At 56.0% G+C, this 16,765-nt stretch overlaps 5 protein-coding genes across 5 annotated transcripts; 2 read left to right on the forward strand and 3 right to left on the reverse strand.

The window, feature by feature from the left end:
- Positions 1 to 447: 447 nt before the first annotated feature.
- Positions 448 to 3,917, reverse strand: GUITHDRAFT_135788 (hypothetical protein; the record flags this gene model as incomplete). Its single annotated transcript, XM_005836521.1, has 11 exons — positions 448 to 502; positions 613 to 751; positions 1,094 to 1,134; positions 1,377 to 1,460; positions 1,721 to 1,891; positions 2,083 to 2,197; positions 2,241 to 2,316; positions 2,377 to 2,493; positions 2,541 to 2,859; positions 2,914 to 3,408; positions 3,700 to 3,917. The coding sequence occupies 11 exons, from the start codon at positions 3,915 to 3,917 to the stop codon at positions 448 to 450; spliced, it is 1,830 nt and encodes a 609-aa protein (XP_005836578.1).
- Positions 3,918 to 4,547: 630 nt separating this feature from the next.
- Positions 4,548 to 5,861, forward strand: GUITHDRAFT_104562 (hypothetical protein; the record flags this gene model as incomplete). The annotated part of the gene is made up of 7 exons (XM_005836522.1): positions 4,548 to 5,091; positions 5,137 to 5,198; positions 5,439 to 5,468; positions 5,518 to 5,568; positions 5,626 to 5,668; positions 5,723 to 5,754; positions 5,799 to 5,861. 7 exons carry the CDS (start codon positions 4,548 to 4,550, stop codon positions 5,859 to 5,861), a joined length of 825 nt encoding a protein of 274 aa, XP_005836579.1.
- A 157-nt stretch (positions 5,862 to 6,018) lies between these two features.
- GUITHDRAFT_135790 (hypothetical protein) lies at positions 6,019 to 7,657 on the reverse strand (the record flags this gene model as incomplete). Its single annotated transcript, XM_005836523.1, has 11 exons — positions 6,019 to 6,107; positions 6,152 to 6,210; positions 6,284 to 6,354; positions 6,392 to 6,465; positions 6,514 to 6,734; positions 6,787 to 6,863; positions 6,909 to 6,988; positions 7,040 to 7,102; positions 7,148 to 7,256; positions 7,315 to 7,356; positions 7,409 to 7,657. 11 exons carry the CDS (start codon positions 7,655 to 7,657, stop codon positions 6,019 to 6,021), a joined length of 1,134 nt encoding a protein of 377 aa, XP_005836580.1.
- Positions 7,658 to 8,619: 962 nt separating this feature from the next.
- GUITHDRAFT_135791 (hypothetical protein) lies at positions 8,620 to 12,530 on the forward strand (the record flags this gene model as incomplete). The annotated part of the gene is made up of 5 exons (XM_005836524.1): positions 8,620 to 8,799; positions 8,852 to 8,926; positions 8,995 to 9,225; positions 9,256 to 10,359; positions 10,527 to 12,530. 5 exons carry the CDS (start codon positions 8,620 to 8,622, stop codon positions 12,528 to 12,530), a joined length of 3,594 nt encoding a protein of 1,197 aa, XP_005836581.1.
- A 2,453-nt stretch (positions 12,531 to 14,983) lies between these two features.
- On the reverse strand, positions 14,984 to 15,460 carry GUITHDRAFT_104565 (hypothetical protein; the record flags this gene model as incomplete). The annotated part of the gene is made up of 1 exon (XM_005836525.1): positions 14,984 to 15,460. The coding sequence occupies one exon, from the start codon at positions 15,458 to 15,460 to the stop codon at positions 14,984 to 14,986; it is 477 nt and encodes a 158-aa protein (XP_005836582.1).
- Between the last annotated feature and the right edge of the window lie 1,305 nt (positions 15,461 to 16,765).

The following is a 16,765-nucleotide window of genomic DNA, read 5'->3' on the forward strand; positions in this document are numbered from 1 at the left end:
GCTCAAGCATCAGCGTCGGGTCGTCGCTGCTCGGGCTCACCTGCTACTTGCGTGCACCTGTACACTGAGCCGTCTAGGCTACATGCTCGACTTTGGCGCCGAGTTTTCATCTTGCTGTTCAAGCCATGAAGGCTGGCAGGCCGAGGGTGGGAGAGGTAAGTCAGCACCGCCGCCTGCAGCACCAGCATGCCTCCCCCTGCCCCTGTCAGCCAGCTCAGCCGCCCACGAGGGCATTAGCGCTTTCCCGGACCTACGAGGCAAGTCCGCCCCATGATCATTCATAGACAGAAAAACAATTTCACAGGACAAAATCTCAACAAGCGGGACAGCGAGGAGGACGTACGCTTACATGGTGCTGTAGGTTCGTTCTCCTCCTCCTCCTCTTCCTCCTCCTCCTCTCCAACACTTGCGTCCTCTGGGTGTGCGGAGCAATTCTCTGTCAAGACACTACTCAGGCTCGTGCTCTCCGTCGCAAAGTGGCCTGATCGAGCCTGATCCATGTCTGCAGCAGACATGTCTGCTTGACAGCAGACGTGGAGGAGGTGGAGGAGGAGGAGGAGGAGGAGGAGAGGGAGGAAAGAGGAGGAGGAGGAGGAGGAGAGGGAACAAGACCTACCCGAGGGGAAGCAAGCAGATGCCAGCGCAATGTGCCCTTTGAGCACAGCAGTCCAGCTCCTCCTCTTCTCCTCCTCGGGCTGTCCGAAGAACATGGTCCTCGTTACGTCCGTGGTGCCATCAGCGTACTGAGCCCCTGCACAAGTTGATCAGGAGGAGAAGAGATGGGATGGGAGAAGGAGGAGAGGGAGGAGAGGAGAGCAGAGCAGAGCAGATCAGAGCAGAGCAGAGCAGAGCAGAGCAGAGCAGAGCAGAGCAGAGCAGAGCAGAGCAGAGGAGAAGAGAGGAGAGGGGAGGAGAAGGAGGTCGACAGGGGTCAGGAGTCGGAGAGAAAGGAGAAGTGAGAAAGAGTTGATGAGAGAGAAGGAGAACGAAAAAAGCAGAAGAAAGAGAGCGAATGAGTAGAGAGGAGAGGGAGCAGAGGGAGCAGAGCAAGGACGACGGAGGAGGGACCATGGAGGAAGAGGGGAGTTAGCACCTGAATCGCAGAGGTACATCTCATCTGCCCTCAGCTTCCGACTAGACGAGCGAGTCAGAGGAAAAGTGAAGGAGATGACAGGAATAGGAGGGCAAGAGCAAGGCGAATTTAAAAGAGCAAGAACGGAGCAAGGATTATGTTCTGATAATTGGCACAAGAAGTAAGGAACACTGAACGGTGCAGGAGCAGGAGCAGGAGCAGGAGCAGGAGCAGGAGCAGGAGCAGGAGCAGGCACGGGGAGCAGGAGCAGGAGATGGAGACGGAAGAAAGCAAAGATGCTGACCTGGTCTGCGGGGAAGGACAGTAGTGGATGATGGCGCCGTTGGGGCCAGACGCTGAGATGGTGGGGAAGCTCAATCCTCGAAACCTAGAGAGAGCAAGTGAGGACGGAGGAACAAGTTTGTTGTGCTCGACACAACGTTGCTCTCAAGAGTGTTGAAGTAATATCTCACAACATCCACACGACACGTCACATCCAAGGACGTGACTCAGCCCCCGATTCCCCTCCCCTCGGCCCTTACCCTTTCTCCCTTTCCCCTTTCCCCATCTCCCTCCTCTTTCACCTCTCCTCCTCCTCTCCTCCTCCTCCTCCTCTCCTCCTCCTCCTCCCTTCCCATCTCGCATCACCTGTCCTGCTCACTCCTGAGCTCTTCAGCACGAGTAGCGGCAGCGATCTCGTCCAAATCTTTCCCCTCCTCCACGGATTTCTCCAACCAGCTGAAAAACCTTGCCATCGCCACCCCATCTCGAAGATGAGCATTTTTCATTCCCGCCTTCTCTGCCTCGTTCTTCACGGCTCTGCCATGTCAAAAATCAGCTTTTCTCCATTCCTGCCCTGCCTCCTTTCCGCTTCCTCCTCCGTTCGTTCCACCCCTCCCTCCCTCCCTCCCTCCCTCCCTCCCTCCCTCCTCTCTTCCTGACTTGCTCCACCTCCCTCTCCTCCCTCCCTCTCCTTCCCCTGCTCTCTCCCCTCCCCTCCTCCCGCTCACTTCGGCAGGGCGATAGCAGAGCTTCCCTCCACATGCCCCTTGGCGTCTCCTCGCTGAATCGCTTCCATGGTCGCCCAGCTCACACGGGCAGGGTCGATGAAGAACTTGAGCCCAGCTGCACACCAGCTCAGCTGGCAGACCCCGCAAACTCTCACAACCTCGGCTCATCTCCTCGACCTCTGGGAGGAAGCTGCCGTAGTCCTTGACGACAATGCCAGAGCGCTTCAAGTGCTCCTGCATGGACCCGTCCTGCCTCCTCCGTCACTACCTGCAGGCTCTTCCTCCACCTCCCACCCGCGTCTTCTCCTCTTGAATGAAGAGAAACGCTGAGTCGAGGGTCACAATCGCATGCGACATGGCAACGGGGTTGTAGGGGACGTCCGTTCCTCGGATGTTGAACAGCCAGGCGATCTGAAGCTAAGGCATCAAGAGGAGGGAGGGCATCAACAAGCTCTGACCTCGTCCAAGGAGGAGACCACGTACGCGCTCGCTTTCTGCTTCTTCAGCGTCTCTCGCAGGCTCGCGAGCTTGTCGCTCACGCTCACTCCTGCGAACTCGATCGGATGCTCAACGATTTTACCCGTCGGCATGGAATCCCTTCCTTCCTCCTCCCAGACTGCCTGCACAGGACAAGCTGCTGTTGCCGTGAGCACGTGCGGCTTCAACGCCTTCTGCAGGCTCCTCCATGTGGCAACGGAGACAGTAGAGGCGTCGATGCCCACGCGCTTGGAGCCGTCACCGAGCTCTTGGAGCATGTACTGGGAGAGAGTTGGCAATCTTGTGCAAGAGACTCAGAGGCAACAGAGAACGAGAGCAGAAGAACAAAGTCACCTCGCTCCCGTCTGGAACACACTCCACTTCGATTGATCCAGCTCCTTGCTCGCTTGAACGGTGTACCTCCCGTCCGTGATCAGGCTTGCCTGCTTGCCGCTTGCCAAGGCCGTTCGGGAGAGGAGGACGGTACCAGCAGAACCCGTGAAGCCCGAGACGTACTTCAAGCACCTGTCTCTCTCGCAGAGGTACTCGCTCTGGTGTGCGTCCGACGAGAGCACGATGAGGCAGTCAAGCGACATGTCCTCGAGCTGCTTCTCGACCTTCCCGATCCTCTCCATCACTGTCTGACCAGCCACAGACACACTCATCGACATGGTCGGCATCCTTCGTGTCCTTCCCCAACCGGGCGTGCGCAACAGGAGCCGACTTGGGCAAGCATGAGACGCCGAACCGAGAGTTCTCTTCTGCATAGCGAGCATGGGCGCGTTGAATGCGCTGACGCTTGAGATCATCATCCCCAGGACAAGTTTCCTTGATAATCCTGAGGATAATCTGTTCGGACACACGTCAGACAGCTGAAAGCATCAGATCCTTGCGGCACAAACTCGAATCGTAAGGAAAGGAGGCGGTGATTTCAATTTCCACATCCTTTCCCTCTTGAAGTTCTCAAACGATCCTGCCTCTTGGCCTCTGAGTCTCGCATCACTTCTTCTTCTCTCCTCCATCTCCATCCTCCTTCGCCTCCGCTCCTCCCCCTCCCTCTTTCCACGCCCCCTCTCTTGCTCACCGCAACATTGCCATGGCGTCCTTATATCCCGGGATGATCCACCTCCCCCCACTGACCTCGTCCCAAGCCCGGGCTGAAGCCCGGGCCTCTGCCGCCCGGGCACTGCGGCAGGCGGAGGCTCTGCCCGGGTCTGGCCTCGGAGGCTCAGTCCCTGTCGCCGGGAGTCCGGGCCAGTCCCCGCACTCGGAGGCCGCCGCGACCGTCCGAGGGGGCAGCCGCCGCCGCCGCCCGGGCAGAGGATTTGGCACAGGCCCGGCGGACTCCGGAGGCTCATCGGGCTGTAGCCGCTGAGCACACCGTTAGCCACCAGACCAGCTCCCGAGTTGCATCCATGAATGGAGGCAGTGCTTCCATATTCGGAGCCTACTGCAGCCTGAGACTTCTTTGAGTAACAAATAGGTCCAGGGGTACTTCCGAAATGAGGGGTGGTTAGTCTATAGATTTGTTAGAAAGAGGGGGGTGAAGTGAGGATGGGGGTGGGGTTGGTGGGGGCCTGAAGGGGGGTGAAGGGGTTTGAGAGTCCCCGACACGGGAGACCTCCCTGCTCCTGCTCCTGCTCCTGCTCCTGCTCCTGCTCCTGCTCCTGCTCCTGCTCCTGCTCCTGCTCCTGCTCCTGCTCCTGCTCCTGCTCCTTCTCTGTTTCCTGCTCCCGCTCCTCCCACTCCTGCTCTTTCTATTTTCCCTCAAGTTGGTTGCAAGACAGATTCCACCTTCACCTTACAGCAAACTTTGAAAACAGCAGCGTTGACTCTCGCGGTACAGGATCACATTCACAGCTCTGAATTCCTTCGCGTCAGCATACATGATAACTTTTCGCATTCCCTTCGAGACATTTGCACTGCAAAGAATCTTCTTCTTAGTTGTCTGCACACAGATTTTGGTTACAGTCTCGGCTGTACCTTCAATGCTGAATTGTAATCCTTTGACTCCAAACTTGCAGTACAGTCCCCACGGTGCAGTGACTATCGCGTCAAGCTCTTCCATCGCGTTCGTTCAGAATGGACAGACGTTCTCCTGCGGATCGAGTCTGCAAGCAGGAGGTCAGGCCACTGTGAGCTTTTCCAACCCTGGGAGGCAGTATCTTGTAGACGTCCTCTTCTCTTCCTCCGGTACTCCCATCAGCGGCGGGAGCTGCGGCGGCACAAGGATCATCAACAGCAACCCTACCATCAGTGTCCCTGCGTCAGGAACCATCACCATCAGAGCTGCCTGGGCCTCAAGCTCCGGGGGCAGAATCATGAGAACAGCTGATTGCACGTTTCAAGTACAAAGCTCTTCGTCCTCGTCCTCGTCCTCGTCCTCGTCCTCGTCCTCGTCCTCCTCAACAACTACCTCCTCTTCATCTCCAGCTTCTTCCTCCAGCACTGGTTCTACAGCAGAATCGTCATCAAACTACAACTACGTCGAGTTCGTCTATAACTTGCCGTTGCCGTCCACACAGTTCGCAGGTAAGACGTGGTGTACCCCAGGTATTTGCTGACTTTTGCCTCCAGCTGCTGAGCAGAAAGCATACATCAAAGCTGTGGCCACAGCGGCTGAGGTCGCAAGCAGTCAGGTGTTTGACTTGAAATGTGGTTCTGAGCTCGCTGACATGCTGAGGAGGTGGTTATCTACTCAACTTCGCAGCTCATCATGCGAAGGAGGTATATATAATACATCGGTTTGTTTCCGGGTGTTGGGTAAAGATGCCTTGCCAGTGTATCAGGGAAAAAGTTGCTGTCTGTCTCCCTTGCCGTGGATACTCGGGTACTACCTCTCTCCTAGATCGCTCGCTGTACTCACCTGTCAATCCCAGGTAGCTTCCACGGCTCAGACGTACGCCACGGTGATGCCGAGGACCAGCAAGCTGTTCAGTTCTGATTTCAACTGCGCAGGTACAAGCCAAGTTGACTCCGTCAAGAATAACGCAGGCGATTGTCAGTGAGGTAACTGGCGCAGTCATTCCTCCTCTTTCGGCTCGATTTCGCTGAGACTGTGCGAAGGGACTTCCTGCTGGGAAGGTCTTGAGCGGGGGAGCCACGTCAGGTATGGACCCCTCTCCTGCTGCCCCTGCTCGCTCCTAAACTTTCCATGCTACAGGAGTGCGCTCGCACCACAAAGAGGCCAGTCAAGTTGTTGGCTGCCTGCCCACGATTCCTAACATGCCTTGTTTCAGGGCCTGAGCTTTCTGCTCATTTCTTCAGTCGTTAGCGTGTTGTTGTTATCCCTGCACCTGTAAGTCCCTTGAGTTCATGTGTAATCATCTCTTTATTCCAACGCTCTGTTTTCTTTTGTGTAAATGTTTCATATCAAGGCCCGGCTGTTGTTTCCCCCCTGGAAACAAACTGAAAAAACACAGACATAAATGATTGCTCCATCCGGTCCCGTGATTTGCTCTATCCCTGAACGGCGGACTTGGTTTCCATGACTTCCATGATAGCCCGATCATCGGGATCCCGATGTTCTTTGAACACCAGGTGCTTCACTAAGATCGATCGTCAAGACCAGAATCTCAGTGACCGAACCTACCTTTTTTGGAATTGAAAACGATCGAGACGCAAATCAGCAGAATAATGTACAACGTCAACCTGTTGCAAATGGTCAAGGGCAGGTTTAACGACGGTCAGTCCTCAACCAAGGGATTCACAAAGTATCTCTCACCTCGTCTGCCGTGCGTCAACGAGCTGTATCCTTCTCGCGTCCACTAGCTCATGGGCATAATCCAGCTGGGCCTGTCCGTCAGTTCCCGACCTTCCACCTCACCCTCACCTTCTGATTGAGCAGGAACATTCGATGCCCCAACTCGAACTCAACCCATATCCGGTTGTACATCTCCTCCAATTCTGCGCGCTTTGTGATGAAACCAGCACTTTCGACTTCATGGAGTGTACCTGGTTTGTTCCAGTATGCTTTGGGTGTTTCCAGGCACCCTCGTAGATTGAGAACATCTCGTAGATACAAAATTTCTCCCATCTTCTGCAGAACGCGCCTAACAAAACACCTCTTCAGCCCGACACAGGTAGCGAGGCCAATCAGCGATGTTGCATACTTGTGGCCGGACTCTGAATGAGGGACAACGTTCAGAATGATGTCCTGAGGCATGGCTTTCAAACTAGAGGACATCGTGAGCAGACAGCTTCCAAGGAGCACTGTGACATGTTCACCTCCTGACCAGCGAGTTCATGTAGATTTCCAATCTATCCATCTTCACGCTCCTTTGCAAACCATGCGAGAGCGCAACCTGCAGCGCTTGAAAATAGATTCGAGCACCGGTCGTCGACAGCACCTTCTCTAGAGTGTTCTGCTGTATGCTCCACGTCTCGTTGGACGTCTCGTCATGGTGTGACAGGACAAGCATGTCCAACGCTGATGCAGGAATCAGGTGCTAACAACGTGCTTGCCAAAGAGTCTAAGAACCTTTGTCATAACCAAACTTCTCTCCGAAGCACCACTTCAGCTCCTCTCTCGAAGGCCCCTGGACTGGACAACAGATGAGGAGCAATCACCATCTGCAGTTCAAACCACCAGCCCCGATGATCGAAGGGAGGAACAGCTCATCTGTTCGAGTTTCCCGGAAAGGTTGAACGATAGATAGGATCTTGTTCTCATATTCCGCAGGAAACCCCCACAGCACCTGGTAGCCAAAAGATGAGATCAGCATGGCAGCGGCAGCTCATGGAAGCACGCTACACCATGGACCCGTCCTTGAAGATGAAGATGTCGCTGTTTCCGGTCTGGAAAGTACATCGTCAGAACGCAAACTTTCCTCACGCTGTTTCATCCCACCTTGTCGTCCATCGCTGGTGCCTTCTTACGGCTCGCGGAAGTCTTCTTCCCCTGGTTCAACGACACCGCGATGTGTGCCACCTCCGAGAAGAAAAGTTTGGGAATGCCGCCGAAGGTGTTGTTCAAAGCGTGAGCCGCTCCATGGAAGTCGAAGCCCTCGCCAGTAGCGCTGAAACAGAACGCCACGAGCCATCTAGGGTTGCAGCTGTATCGATCCTCTTTCGACGATGTCAGGGTGGAGATCTTCATGGCGTTCAGAGGTCGAAACAGGCGCCTCATCCCCAGCACGCTCGCCTTTGTGCACGACATGTGGTCCGTTGGAAGAGCGAGGGGTGTGAAAGGATGACAGAGAGGAGAGGAGAGGAGCAAAGGAGGAGGGAAGGAGGGGATATGGAAGGGAGGAGGAGGAGGAGGAGGAGAGACGGTAGGAAGGAGGAGGAGGGGAGACGGTAGGAAGGAGGAGGAGGGGAGACGGTAGGAAGGAGGAGGAGGAGCTGCTACGTTCTCATCCCCCTCACCCCTCCTGCGCAGTCGCCTGCACCTGCATTCCTGAAGGCTCCGACAGCCGCCGTAGGTTATTCAGGCTCCCCTCAGAGCATTCAGTAGAATTTGGAAAAGGCAGAGAAAGTGGAGTGGTACAGGGGGTACTACATGAAGGAGGGGTAAAAAATAAGGGGTGGTCAGGGTCAGCAAAGAAATCATCAATGTACAAAGGGGTACAATCATACGAAAAATAAGGGGTAATGGTGGTATAGAAAGGACCTATAGGGTAGGTGGATTGATTAGCAGCTCACGGGTAGGGTGGGGTACCTCTTGAGAGAAAGGCAGTAGAGGATCCTTGTCAAACATGTCGGATGCAATCGAAGAGTTGCGGGGGAGGGGAGGAGGAGGAGGAGAAGGAGGAGGAGGGGGGGAGGGGGGGGTGATGAGAGGGAGGGTGGAGGATGAGGATGAGGAGGAGGAGGAGGAGGAGGAGGAGGGAGGAGAAAGTCAAGACGGGGAGAGAGGGAGGAAGAGAAGGAGGATAGGGACAAGAGGGAGGAGGGCAAAGAGGAGGTTAAGGTATGTGAGAGTGAGGGTTGTGTTTACAGGGCCAAAGGAATTAGCAGAGTTAGGTAGCAGAGTTCAGGAAGTACTTTGAAACGCTTCTCTGATCTCGTTTGGCAGCTCAGTAATGTTGTAATCCCCATCACCAGCAATCTTGTGGAGCGATGGATCGTCGGCAGCTCATCGCCATTACTTTGGCCTTTGTGTGCTTGGGGATCTTGATAGCTGAACTGCTCGTCTACAACATCGGCAGAAGCTTAAGGATCCTCAAGGAGCCGCCGCAATGGGGGCTGACCAAGTTCCTGATGCGCCTCGGGCTCCTGCGAGCGAGGGGAAGGAATGAGGTGCGAGTAAGCTCACGCCCCTTGCTTCTTCATCACCCCCGTGCTCTTCCAGCTGCCGCCGCCGAAGATGACGAAGGAGGAGAAGTTCGTCATGGTGGTGACCATTCTTGAGCTGGCCCTGGGACTGGTAAGTGGTGCTGTGCCTCTGATTCCTTGTTGTTGTCATGCCATGTGAAATGCTCTCCCCGATTGCAGGTCAACTTCGTCGCAGCATGGCTTGCCACGAGCTTGCCGCTGTATGGCATCCAGAAGACTTGCGATTACGGGATAGAGATGGAGAACAAGTGCTCTGACATGCAGAAGGGTTGCAACCTGAGGTGCGGGGGGCCAGACTTCAAGACCTGCGGGTCTCAGACCTGCAATGTGGACTTCTGCTCTCAAAACTTCGGCCTGATCTTGGAGGTGTGCCCACTGAGAGGTTATGTGGTGAGCGAGCGCTGACTTGACATCTTGCAGCCGATCGCCGACGCTTCTGACTTGTGGAGCAAGCTGAACAACGAGATCACAAACGTCCAGTGTATCGCCAACCTCATCGGTGTCCTCTTGTCTTGGGCCATCGTCGCCGTTCCGGGCCTTCTTGCAGCTCTCCGCACGTCAGTGGAAGCTCTGATGTTTGCCAACATGTCTTCGGCGTGCTGCTCTCCCCTCTTCCTGGGGCTGGGACTCTGGATTATCATGTACACCAAACAGATCAAAGACGCGTGCGGGAAGCATCCCAATAGCCCCACGCTCTCGTGCAGTGACTCGATCGCCGAGGGCCTCTTCGATGCGCTGTGCGCACAGAACGACTTCGGGATAGGGCTGACGGAGTCCTACATCCTGCTGTCCTCCGTCACCCTCATCATCCAAGGGTTCGCTTGCGCCATCTTCTCCACGGTGATGTACCTACAGCGGAACGCGTTCGTGGCGCACAACAAGAGGAGGCTGGAGCTGTTCAAGAGCGCGGTCTCGTTCGAAGAGATGATTCGGAGCGAGAAGAGGCAGAACGCGCAGCGGCAGCAGGAGCGAAACATAATCGACAAGACTCTCGTCTTCAACGAAGGGTTCGTCCAGTTCCCCGGGCTGCTGCAGATCTTCAAGGGCCACACCCGGGGCGTGAGCTGCATGCAAGTGGTAGAGTTCAACGGCAGGTCGTGCATGATCACAGGCAGCCAGGACGGCAGCATCTTGATCTGGTCGATGGAGACAGGTACCTACCTTCGCAGGATCTCCGCGCACTTCTCCTCGGTGGTCGGCGTGAAGGCCTTCTGGAAGTTTGACGTCAACCGGCAGTGCAGGAAGTCGCGGGTGATGTACAAGACGACATCCCCCATGTGGGACGAGACGGATGCTCAAACGTTCCACATCAAGTCGGACAACCAGCTCATCTGGGTCAACCTCTATGACGCGAAGAGGTATGGCAACGACGAGCTGATCGGAACTTGCACGTTCCTCCTCTCGGAATACAAGAAATCTTCCAGAGATTTCACGAACGTTTTGTCTTTGAAGTTGTACGACTTGTCCGAGTTCGCTGGGCAGACGACGCAGGAAACTTCTGACAAGCCGATGGAAAGTCACCAGGTGAAACCCTCCACCTCCTTTCTCGTCTTCCTATGTCTAATCGCCTCCTGCTTCTCCTCCTCTCGGTCCTTTCTGCCCCCTTCCCGCTTCGTTCCTTGTCTCGTCCTCGTTCGCCTCTTTCTCCTCCTTCCTCTGCCTTTCTTCTCGTCCTTCTCATCCTTCGCCAGATCTTCTCCTATGGCAAGTTGGTCGCCGGGATGAGCAGCCAGCCTGAGAGCAACAAGACGTCTGGACTTCCGCCTGCTGTCCCGTTGGTGGGAACGATCGTGTTGAGGCTGGACTACAAGGAAGATCCGAAGAGCTTCAGCCTGGTCCCCTTTGAAGCCAGGATCATGACGGAGGGTTTCCTCTCCTCTTGCAACCCTTACCTCCAGTTCAACGTGGAGGAGACTCCGAGCCAACACTTCGTGTCGGCGGGAGATGACGAGTGCAAGCTGTGGTGCATGGAGACCGGGAGGTGCCAGATGGTGTACAAGGGCCACTCGAACCTCGTGACGTGCGTCGAGGTGCTGAGAGTGATGAACAGGGACGGGGAGAGGAACTTCCTCCTTTCTGGCTCTCAGGACTGTACCGTCCGCCTCTGGAGCATGCTCAAGGGAACGTGTCTGAAGATCTTCACAGGGCACCTCGACTCCGTGACTTCCCTCTGCATCCACAACAAGTTGGACAAGGAGGAGGAGCAAGTGGACTACACGGACTACCAGGAGGACGTGGAGGTGAGGATGAAGCTCCGGTGCAGGGAGAGGGAGAGCGCGGATCGCATCTCCTACACCGTCGACGTCAACATCGAGAGGCTGCGAAACACGCAGAGGCTGGTCGACAAGGACGTGAAGAGCGTGTGGCTGACAGTTGCGTGCGGCTCCTCCTCCTTCTCCACCAGGTCGAGCTCTCTCCGATCCAACTGGATCTTCGAGGAGAAGTACACCTTCGAGGAAGTGAGCAAGTTGGACCAGCTGGTCTTCGTCCTCTATGCTGGGGGGAAGCTGGGGATGAAGAAGTACCTGGGATACGTCGAGTTCGAGGCAGAGGAGGTCATAGCTAACGGAGGGGAGGAGGTGGACGAGGACTGGTACCCCGTCAGCTTCTTCCCTAGGAGCAGCTTCTCCCTCTTCACCGGCACGGGGAACGCGGAGGGCAAGGTTCGGATGTTCGACGTCCGGACGGCCGTCTGCGTCACGGAGGCAGGGGCGCATTCGAGCATGGTCAGCGCCCTGGTGATCGCGGACATGTACGGGAAGCAGAGGCTCTTCAGCTCCTCCTGGGACCGCACGATCAAGATCTGGAAGTTCACCCCGAGCTCCATGGAGTGCGTCCGCAGCATCGCGCTGGAGACTGACGTGCTGAGCATCTGCGTCGACCGCCTGCAGACCCCCTACACGTGGGTCATCACCGGATGCAGCGACTGCACTGCCAAGATGGTGAAGCTGCCGGTGGAGGACGTCGGGAGCTCGCGGTGGAAGAAGGTGCTGGGGAGCATGCTTGACAGCCCGAGGCTCTTCTTCGTCATCATGACTTGCATCCTGGTGGACATGATGTCCGGGATCCTGACGGACTTCGCCATCTCCTCGGACAGGAAGGACTGCTTCGGGAGAGATTCCTACGTCTCCCTTGCCATCACAGGCTCCATCCTTGCTTTCTTCCTCATCGAGCTCCTCCTGCGCATGCTCGTTCACGGCAAGAGCTTCTTCGTCCCCTGCTCCAACTGCCTGTGGAACTACCTCGAGGTCCTCATCATTACCGTCAGCATCGCCGTTGTCGCCTTCAAGGCTTACAGTGACTGGACCACGAGCGTCCCAGCAGGAGCAGAGCACCCGGTGATCAGCTGCCACAACCACCCCGAACTGTGCGGAGACGCCTGCGCCACCACCACCACCACCACCACCACCTCCACCTCCTCCTCCTCCTCCTCCTCCTCGCCGATCAATCTCAAGGCCATGCAGAAGTCTTTTACAGCTGCGAGGATCATCTCGAGAATCGCCATCGGTCTCAGGATCCTCCGCATCATCGCAAAGGCCTCGCAGCTCGCTCGCTCCTACCTCGGCAAGACAGTTGCGACGTTCCATGGGCACGAGAAGCGGGTGAACGTGGTGGCTGTGGCAGGAGGAAGGGAGCAGCGGATCTTGACAGGCTCGGAGGACGGATACGTCCGCCTATGGGATGTGGCGTCTTGAGGGGGAGGAGCCGGAGAAGAGGAGGGGAGAGGAGAGAGAGCGAGAAAGTTGACAGAGAAAGGTGGGTCAAAGGAAGAAACGCGAGGGAGAGAGACGAGGAAGGGGAGGCCTGACACGTAGGACAGACAGATGCGATGGTGCTTGAGGAGGAAGAGGAGGAGGAGGAGGAGGAGGAAGAGGAGAAGGAAGAGGAGGATGAAGAGGAGGATGAAGAGGAGAATGAAGAGGAGGAGGAGGAGGAGGAGGAGTCATAAATGGATCATAAAATGAAGCGTCAGCTCATAAAAATCTTTATGTGTGTAGAAATCGGTCGTCCTCGTCGGGCGCGCTCCTTGGGGAAAGAGAGGCATCCATGCTCTATGAGGGGAAGGGTTGTGAGCATCGGGAGAGTAGGAAGGGAGCAAAAGTAGTGAAGGAGACAGAAGGGAAGAAGAGGAGAGGAAAGGAGTGAAGGCCATAGATGGGAAGAAGAGGAGAGGAAAGGAGTGAAGGCAATAGATGGGAAGAAGAGGAGAGGAAAGGAGTGAAGGCCATAGATGGGAAGAAGAGGAGAGGAAAGGAGTGAAGGCAATAGATGGGAAGAAGAGGAGAGGAAAGGAGTGAAGGCCATAGATGGGAAGAAGAGGAGAGGAAAGGAGTGAAGGCAATAGATGGGAAGAAGAGGAGAGGAAAGGAGTGAAGGCAATAGATGGGAAGAAGAGGAGAGGAGTGTAGAGATTAAATGAGGTGTGATGAGAGAGGAAGGGAGAGGAGGAGGGAGGAGAGGAAGAAGGGGAGAGGAGGAGGGAGGAGAGGAAGAAGGGGAGAGGAGGAGGGAGGAGAGGAAGTAGGGGAGGGGAGGAGGGAGGAGAGGAAGAAGGGGAGGGGAGGAGCTTGCCTGAAGGCTTCGGACGCTGGAAGTGTCGGTGGTTGGACGGCCAAGGGGAGTAGAAGCGGAAAGGCTAGGTGGATTCTGCTTCTTTCCTGCAGGAAGCCGAGTTTCAGAAGTGACGATGACGATGACGATGACGATGACGATGACAACATAATGACAATGATGTATCATGACAATGATCATGAAGATATGTGATGATGTATGATGTATGATGATGATGTAAGATAATGTATGATGATATGTAATGAGAATATATGATGATTATGATACACGAATGATATGATCATTCTCGGAGTCTCATCATCAGTCTCATCATCATCTTGACGGGGCTCGTCTCTGATGATGATATATTTTGATACGTGATATGCTATGAGATGCTGCTGCTGCTGCTGCTGCTGATGATGATGATGATGATGATGATGATGATGATGAATGATATGATCATGAATTTGTGATGATTATATGACAAAGACGATAATACAGGATGATGATAAGCAGGTGAAAGGATCGCAAAGGATGGGAGTTTTGTTTACCCGAGACAACTGCGAAGATTTCTTTTCGAATCTTGTCGATCTCCTGCAAGTTCACATTACAGAAATTTCACTCCATCCTCCTTGTCCCTCTCCTGATTCTCTTTTTTGGGTCCTGGAAAGGTCTTTCCCCCCCATTTCTCTTATCTCTCCCCACCTGTGCTCTGCTCTGCTCTGCTCTGCTCTGCTCTGCTCTGCTCTGCTCTGCTCTGCTCTGCTCTGCTCTGCTCTGCTCTGCTCTGCTCTCTCCTTCTCTACTCTGCTTGCTCCTCTGGCTTCCTCCTCCCCTGGCCTTACCAGCTGAGTCCCGTGCATGGTGAGGTCGAGGAAGGCTCGATTCTTCTCCGTCAGCTTCTCCTTCCACCTTTCTACTGCATCAGCATAGCCAGCAAGGAGGAGGTGAAGGTAGACACAGAGGAGGAGGTGGTGAAGGTAGAGACAGAGGAGGAGGCGAAAGTAGAAATAGAGGATGAGGAGGACGTGACGGTAGAGGTAAAGGAGGAGGTGGTGAAGGTAGAGACAGAGGAGGTGGTGGTGAAGGTAGAGACAGAGGAGGAGGTGGTGAAGGTAGAGATAAGAGGAGGAGGAGGCGAAGGTACAGATAGAGGAGGAGAAGGTGGTGAAGGTAGAGATAAGAGGAGGAGGAGGCGAAGGTACAGATAGAGGAGGAGGAGGTGTGAAGGTAGAGACAGAGGATGAGGCGGCGAGGGTACAGATAGAGGAGGAGGAGGTGGTGACGGTAGAGGTAAAGGAGGAGGTGGTGACGGTAGAGACAGAGGAGGAGGTGGTGAAGGTAGAGACAGAAGAGGAGGTGGTGAAGGTAGAGATAAGAGGAGGAGGAGGCGAAGGTACAGATAGAGGTAAAGGAGGAGGTGGTGTGAAGGTAGAGGTAAAGGAGGCGGCGGCGAGGGTACAGATAGAGGAGGAGGAGGTGTGAAGGTAGAGGTAAAGGAGGAGGCGGCGAGGGTACAGATAGAGGAGGAGGAGGTGGTGAAGGTGGAGGTAAAGGAGGAGGCGGCGAGGGTGGTGGAGCAGCAGGACAAGGTGATTTACCTCATGAAGTTTTCGAGGGTGAGAGATCGAGAAATCTTCCCCGCCATCCTCTGCTGTCGCTTCTTCCTCACCATCAGCGCTTTCCATGCCAGGAAGAGCTCGACGCTCTTCCTCGACCCCTGGGAGCTCAGGAGCACCACGATCCGTCTCTTGATCTTTCGCTGCTCCCCGCACAGCAGCCACCATCGCCGTACGAGGTGAGCGAGGTGCTTGTGCTGCAGCTTGAGGACGAGTCTATCCAGGGAGGCGTCCTTGTCCTCGAAGAACGTCTTGATCTTCCAACGGTACAGGATGCTGCACAGGGGAAGGAGGGAGGACGGTTCGACGGCCCGGAGGAGCGAGGGGAGGAGCAGCACTGAGAGGCTGGCAGGTTGTCGAGAGCCTTTGCCGAGCCTGAGCCCTGCGATCGATCGAGAGGGAGAGAGGAGGAGGAAAAGCATCATCGTCCTCCTCGTCTGCTCCATGCGGTACATCTGAGCTGAGATCGGATCCAGCCGCATACATCCCGTCAGCCTCGCCTGCCACTTCACGTCAAGAATGTTCAAGAGGACAAGGGGACGTACGTCAGCAAGGATGAGGGAGACGGCCAGGCGGTTCCAGAGCAGGCGCGGAATGACGAGAGTTTCGAGCCAGCAGCGGAAGGAGAGGAGGAGGAGGAGACGGTGGTTCTCCGGCGCAGCAGCTTTCCGCCTGCAGATGGCGATATCAATGCCCTGGACGAGCACCTTGCAGCGTTCTTGAGGGACAAGTTGAAGGTGGGTTAGGAGTAGATGAGCGCACTTGTAGCGCGAGCAGCTACTGAACATCTTCCAACAATGAAAGAAAGTCGATCTCAATTGGAGCTGCCTCCTCCTCCTCCTCCCCTCCACAAGTCTTGCCGCCATTGAAGAACGATAGAGCAGCGATTTCCAACTGATCATGACGGACGACAACGAGAGAAAGTTTTTCCTCCCCCTCCTCTCCTCCATCCTCCTCCCAATCACCAGCAGCCTCCTCCAAGAACGGCAAACGAATGCAAGAACCTCCCTCTTTCCCCTGCTCCTCCTCCGCTCCTCTACCTCTCGCCCTCTCCTCCTCTTCCACGTCCACCCCCTCCAGCCCGCTACCGCCTGCCCCTTCGCTGCCTCCTCCCGTCGTCCCCCGAGCCGTCTTGCTTCCTCTGTTTTCCTCTCTGCCCTCTCTGCGTACTCCTTCCACGCCTCTAGCCCCCTCCTTCCCGTCCGCTCGTCGGCCTGCCGCATCAGCCTCCTCGCCCTCCTCCTCGCCCCTGCCAGCCTCGCCAGCGACGCGAGCGTCTCAGCCAGGCGTCGTCTTCTTCTCCTCGCTGCCTCCCGCTCTACCGCCGCCGCCTCCCTCCTCCTCGTCGCGACCCATAACCCCCACCTCCTCCATCCCTCTCGCGCCTTGTCCTGCTCTCGCCTCGTCTCCCTCCTCGCCACCGCTGTCGTCTTCCTCCTCTGCTGCGTCGCCTCCGCCTCTTCCCGTGCCCTCGCCCTCCTCGCCGCCCCTCCTCTGCTCTCCTCTCAAGCGTCTCCACAGCATGCTCAAGCCTCCTCGCCTCCTCCTCCATCCCCGCCAGCGACTTCCCGATCATCGACGCCGCCGCCTCCTCCTGCCTCAGCCTCGCCTCTACCTCCTCCCTCCTCTCTTGCTGTCTTGCAGCTGAGCTCTCCGCAACCCCTGCCTCCCGCTGCCTCCTCCACCCCTCTAGCATCCTCTGCAGCAACCGCACCCGCACCAGCGTCTCTGCGCGCTCTTCCGCCTTCCCAAGCCATCGC

This window comes from Guillardia theta (assembly GCF_000315625.1).
Source record: "Guillardia theta CCMP2712 unplaced genomic scaffold GUITHscaffold_17, whole genome shotgun sequence".
NCBI lineage: Eukaryota > Cryptophyceae > Pyrenomonadales > Geminigeraceae > Guillardia > Guillardia theta.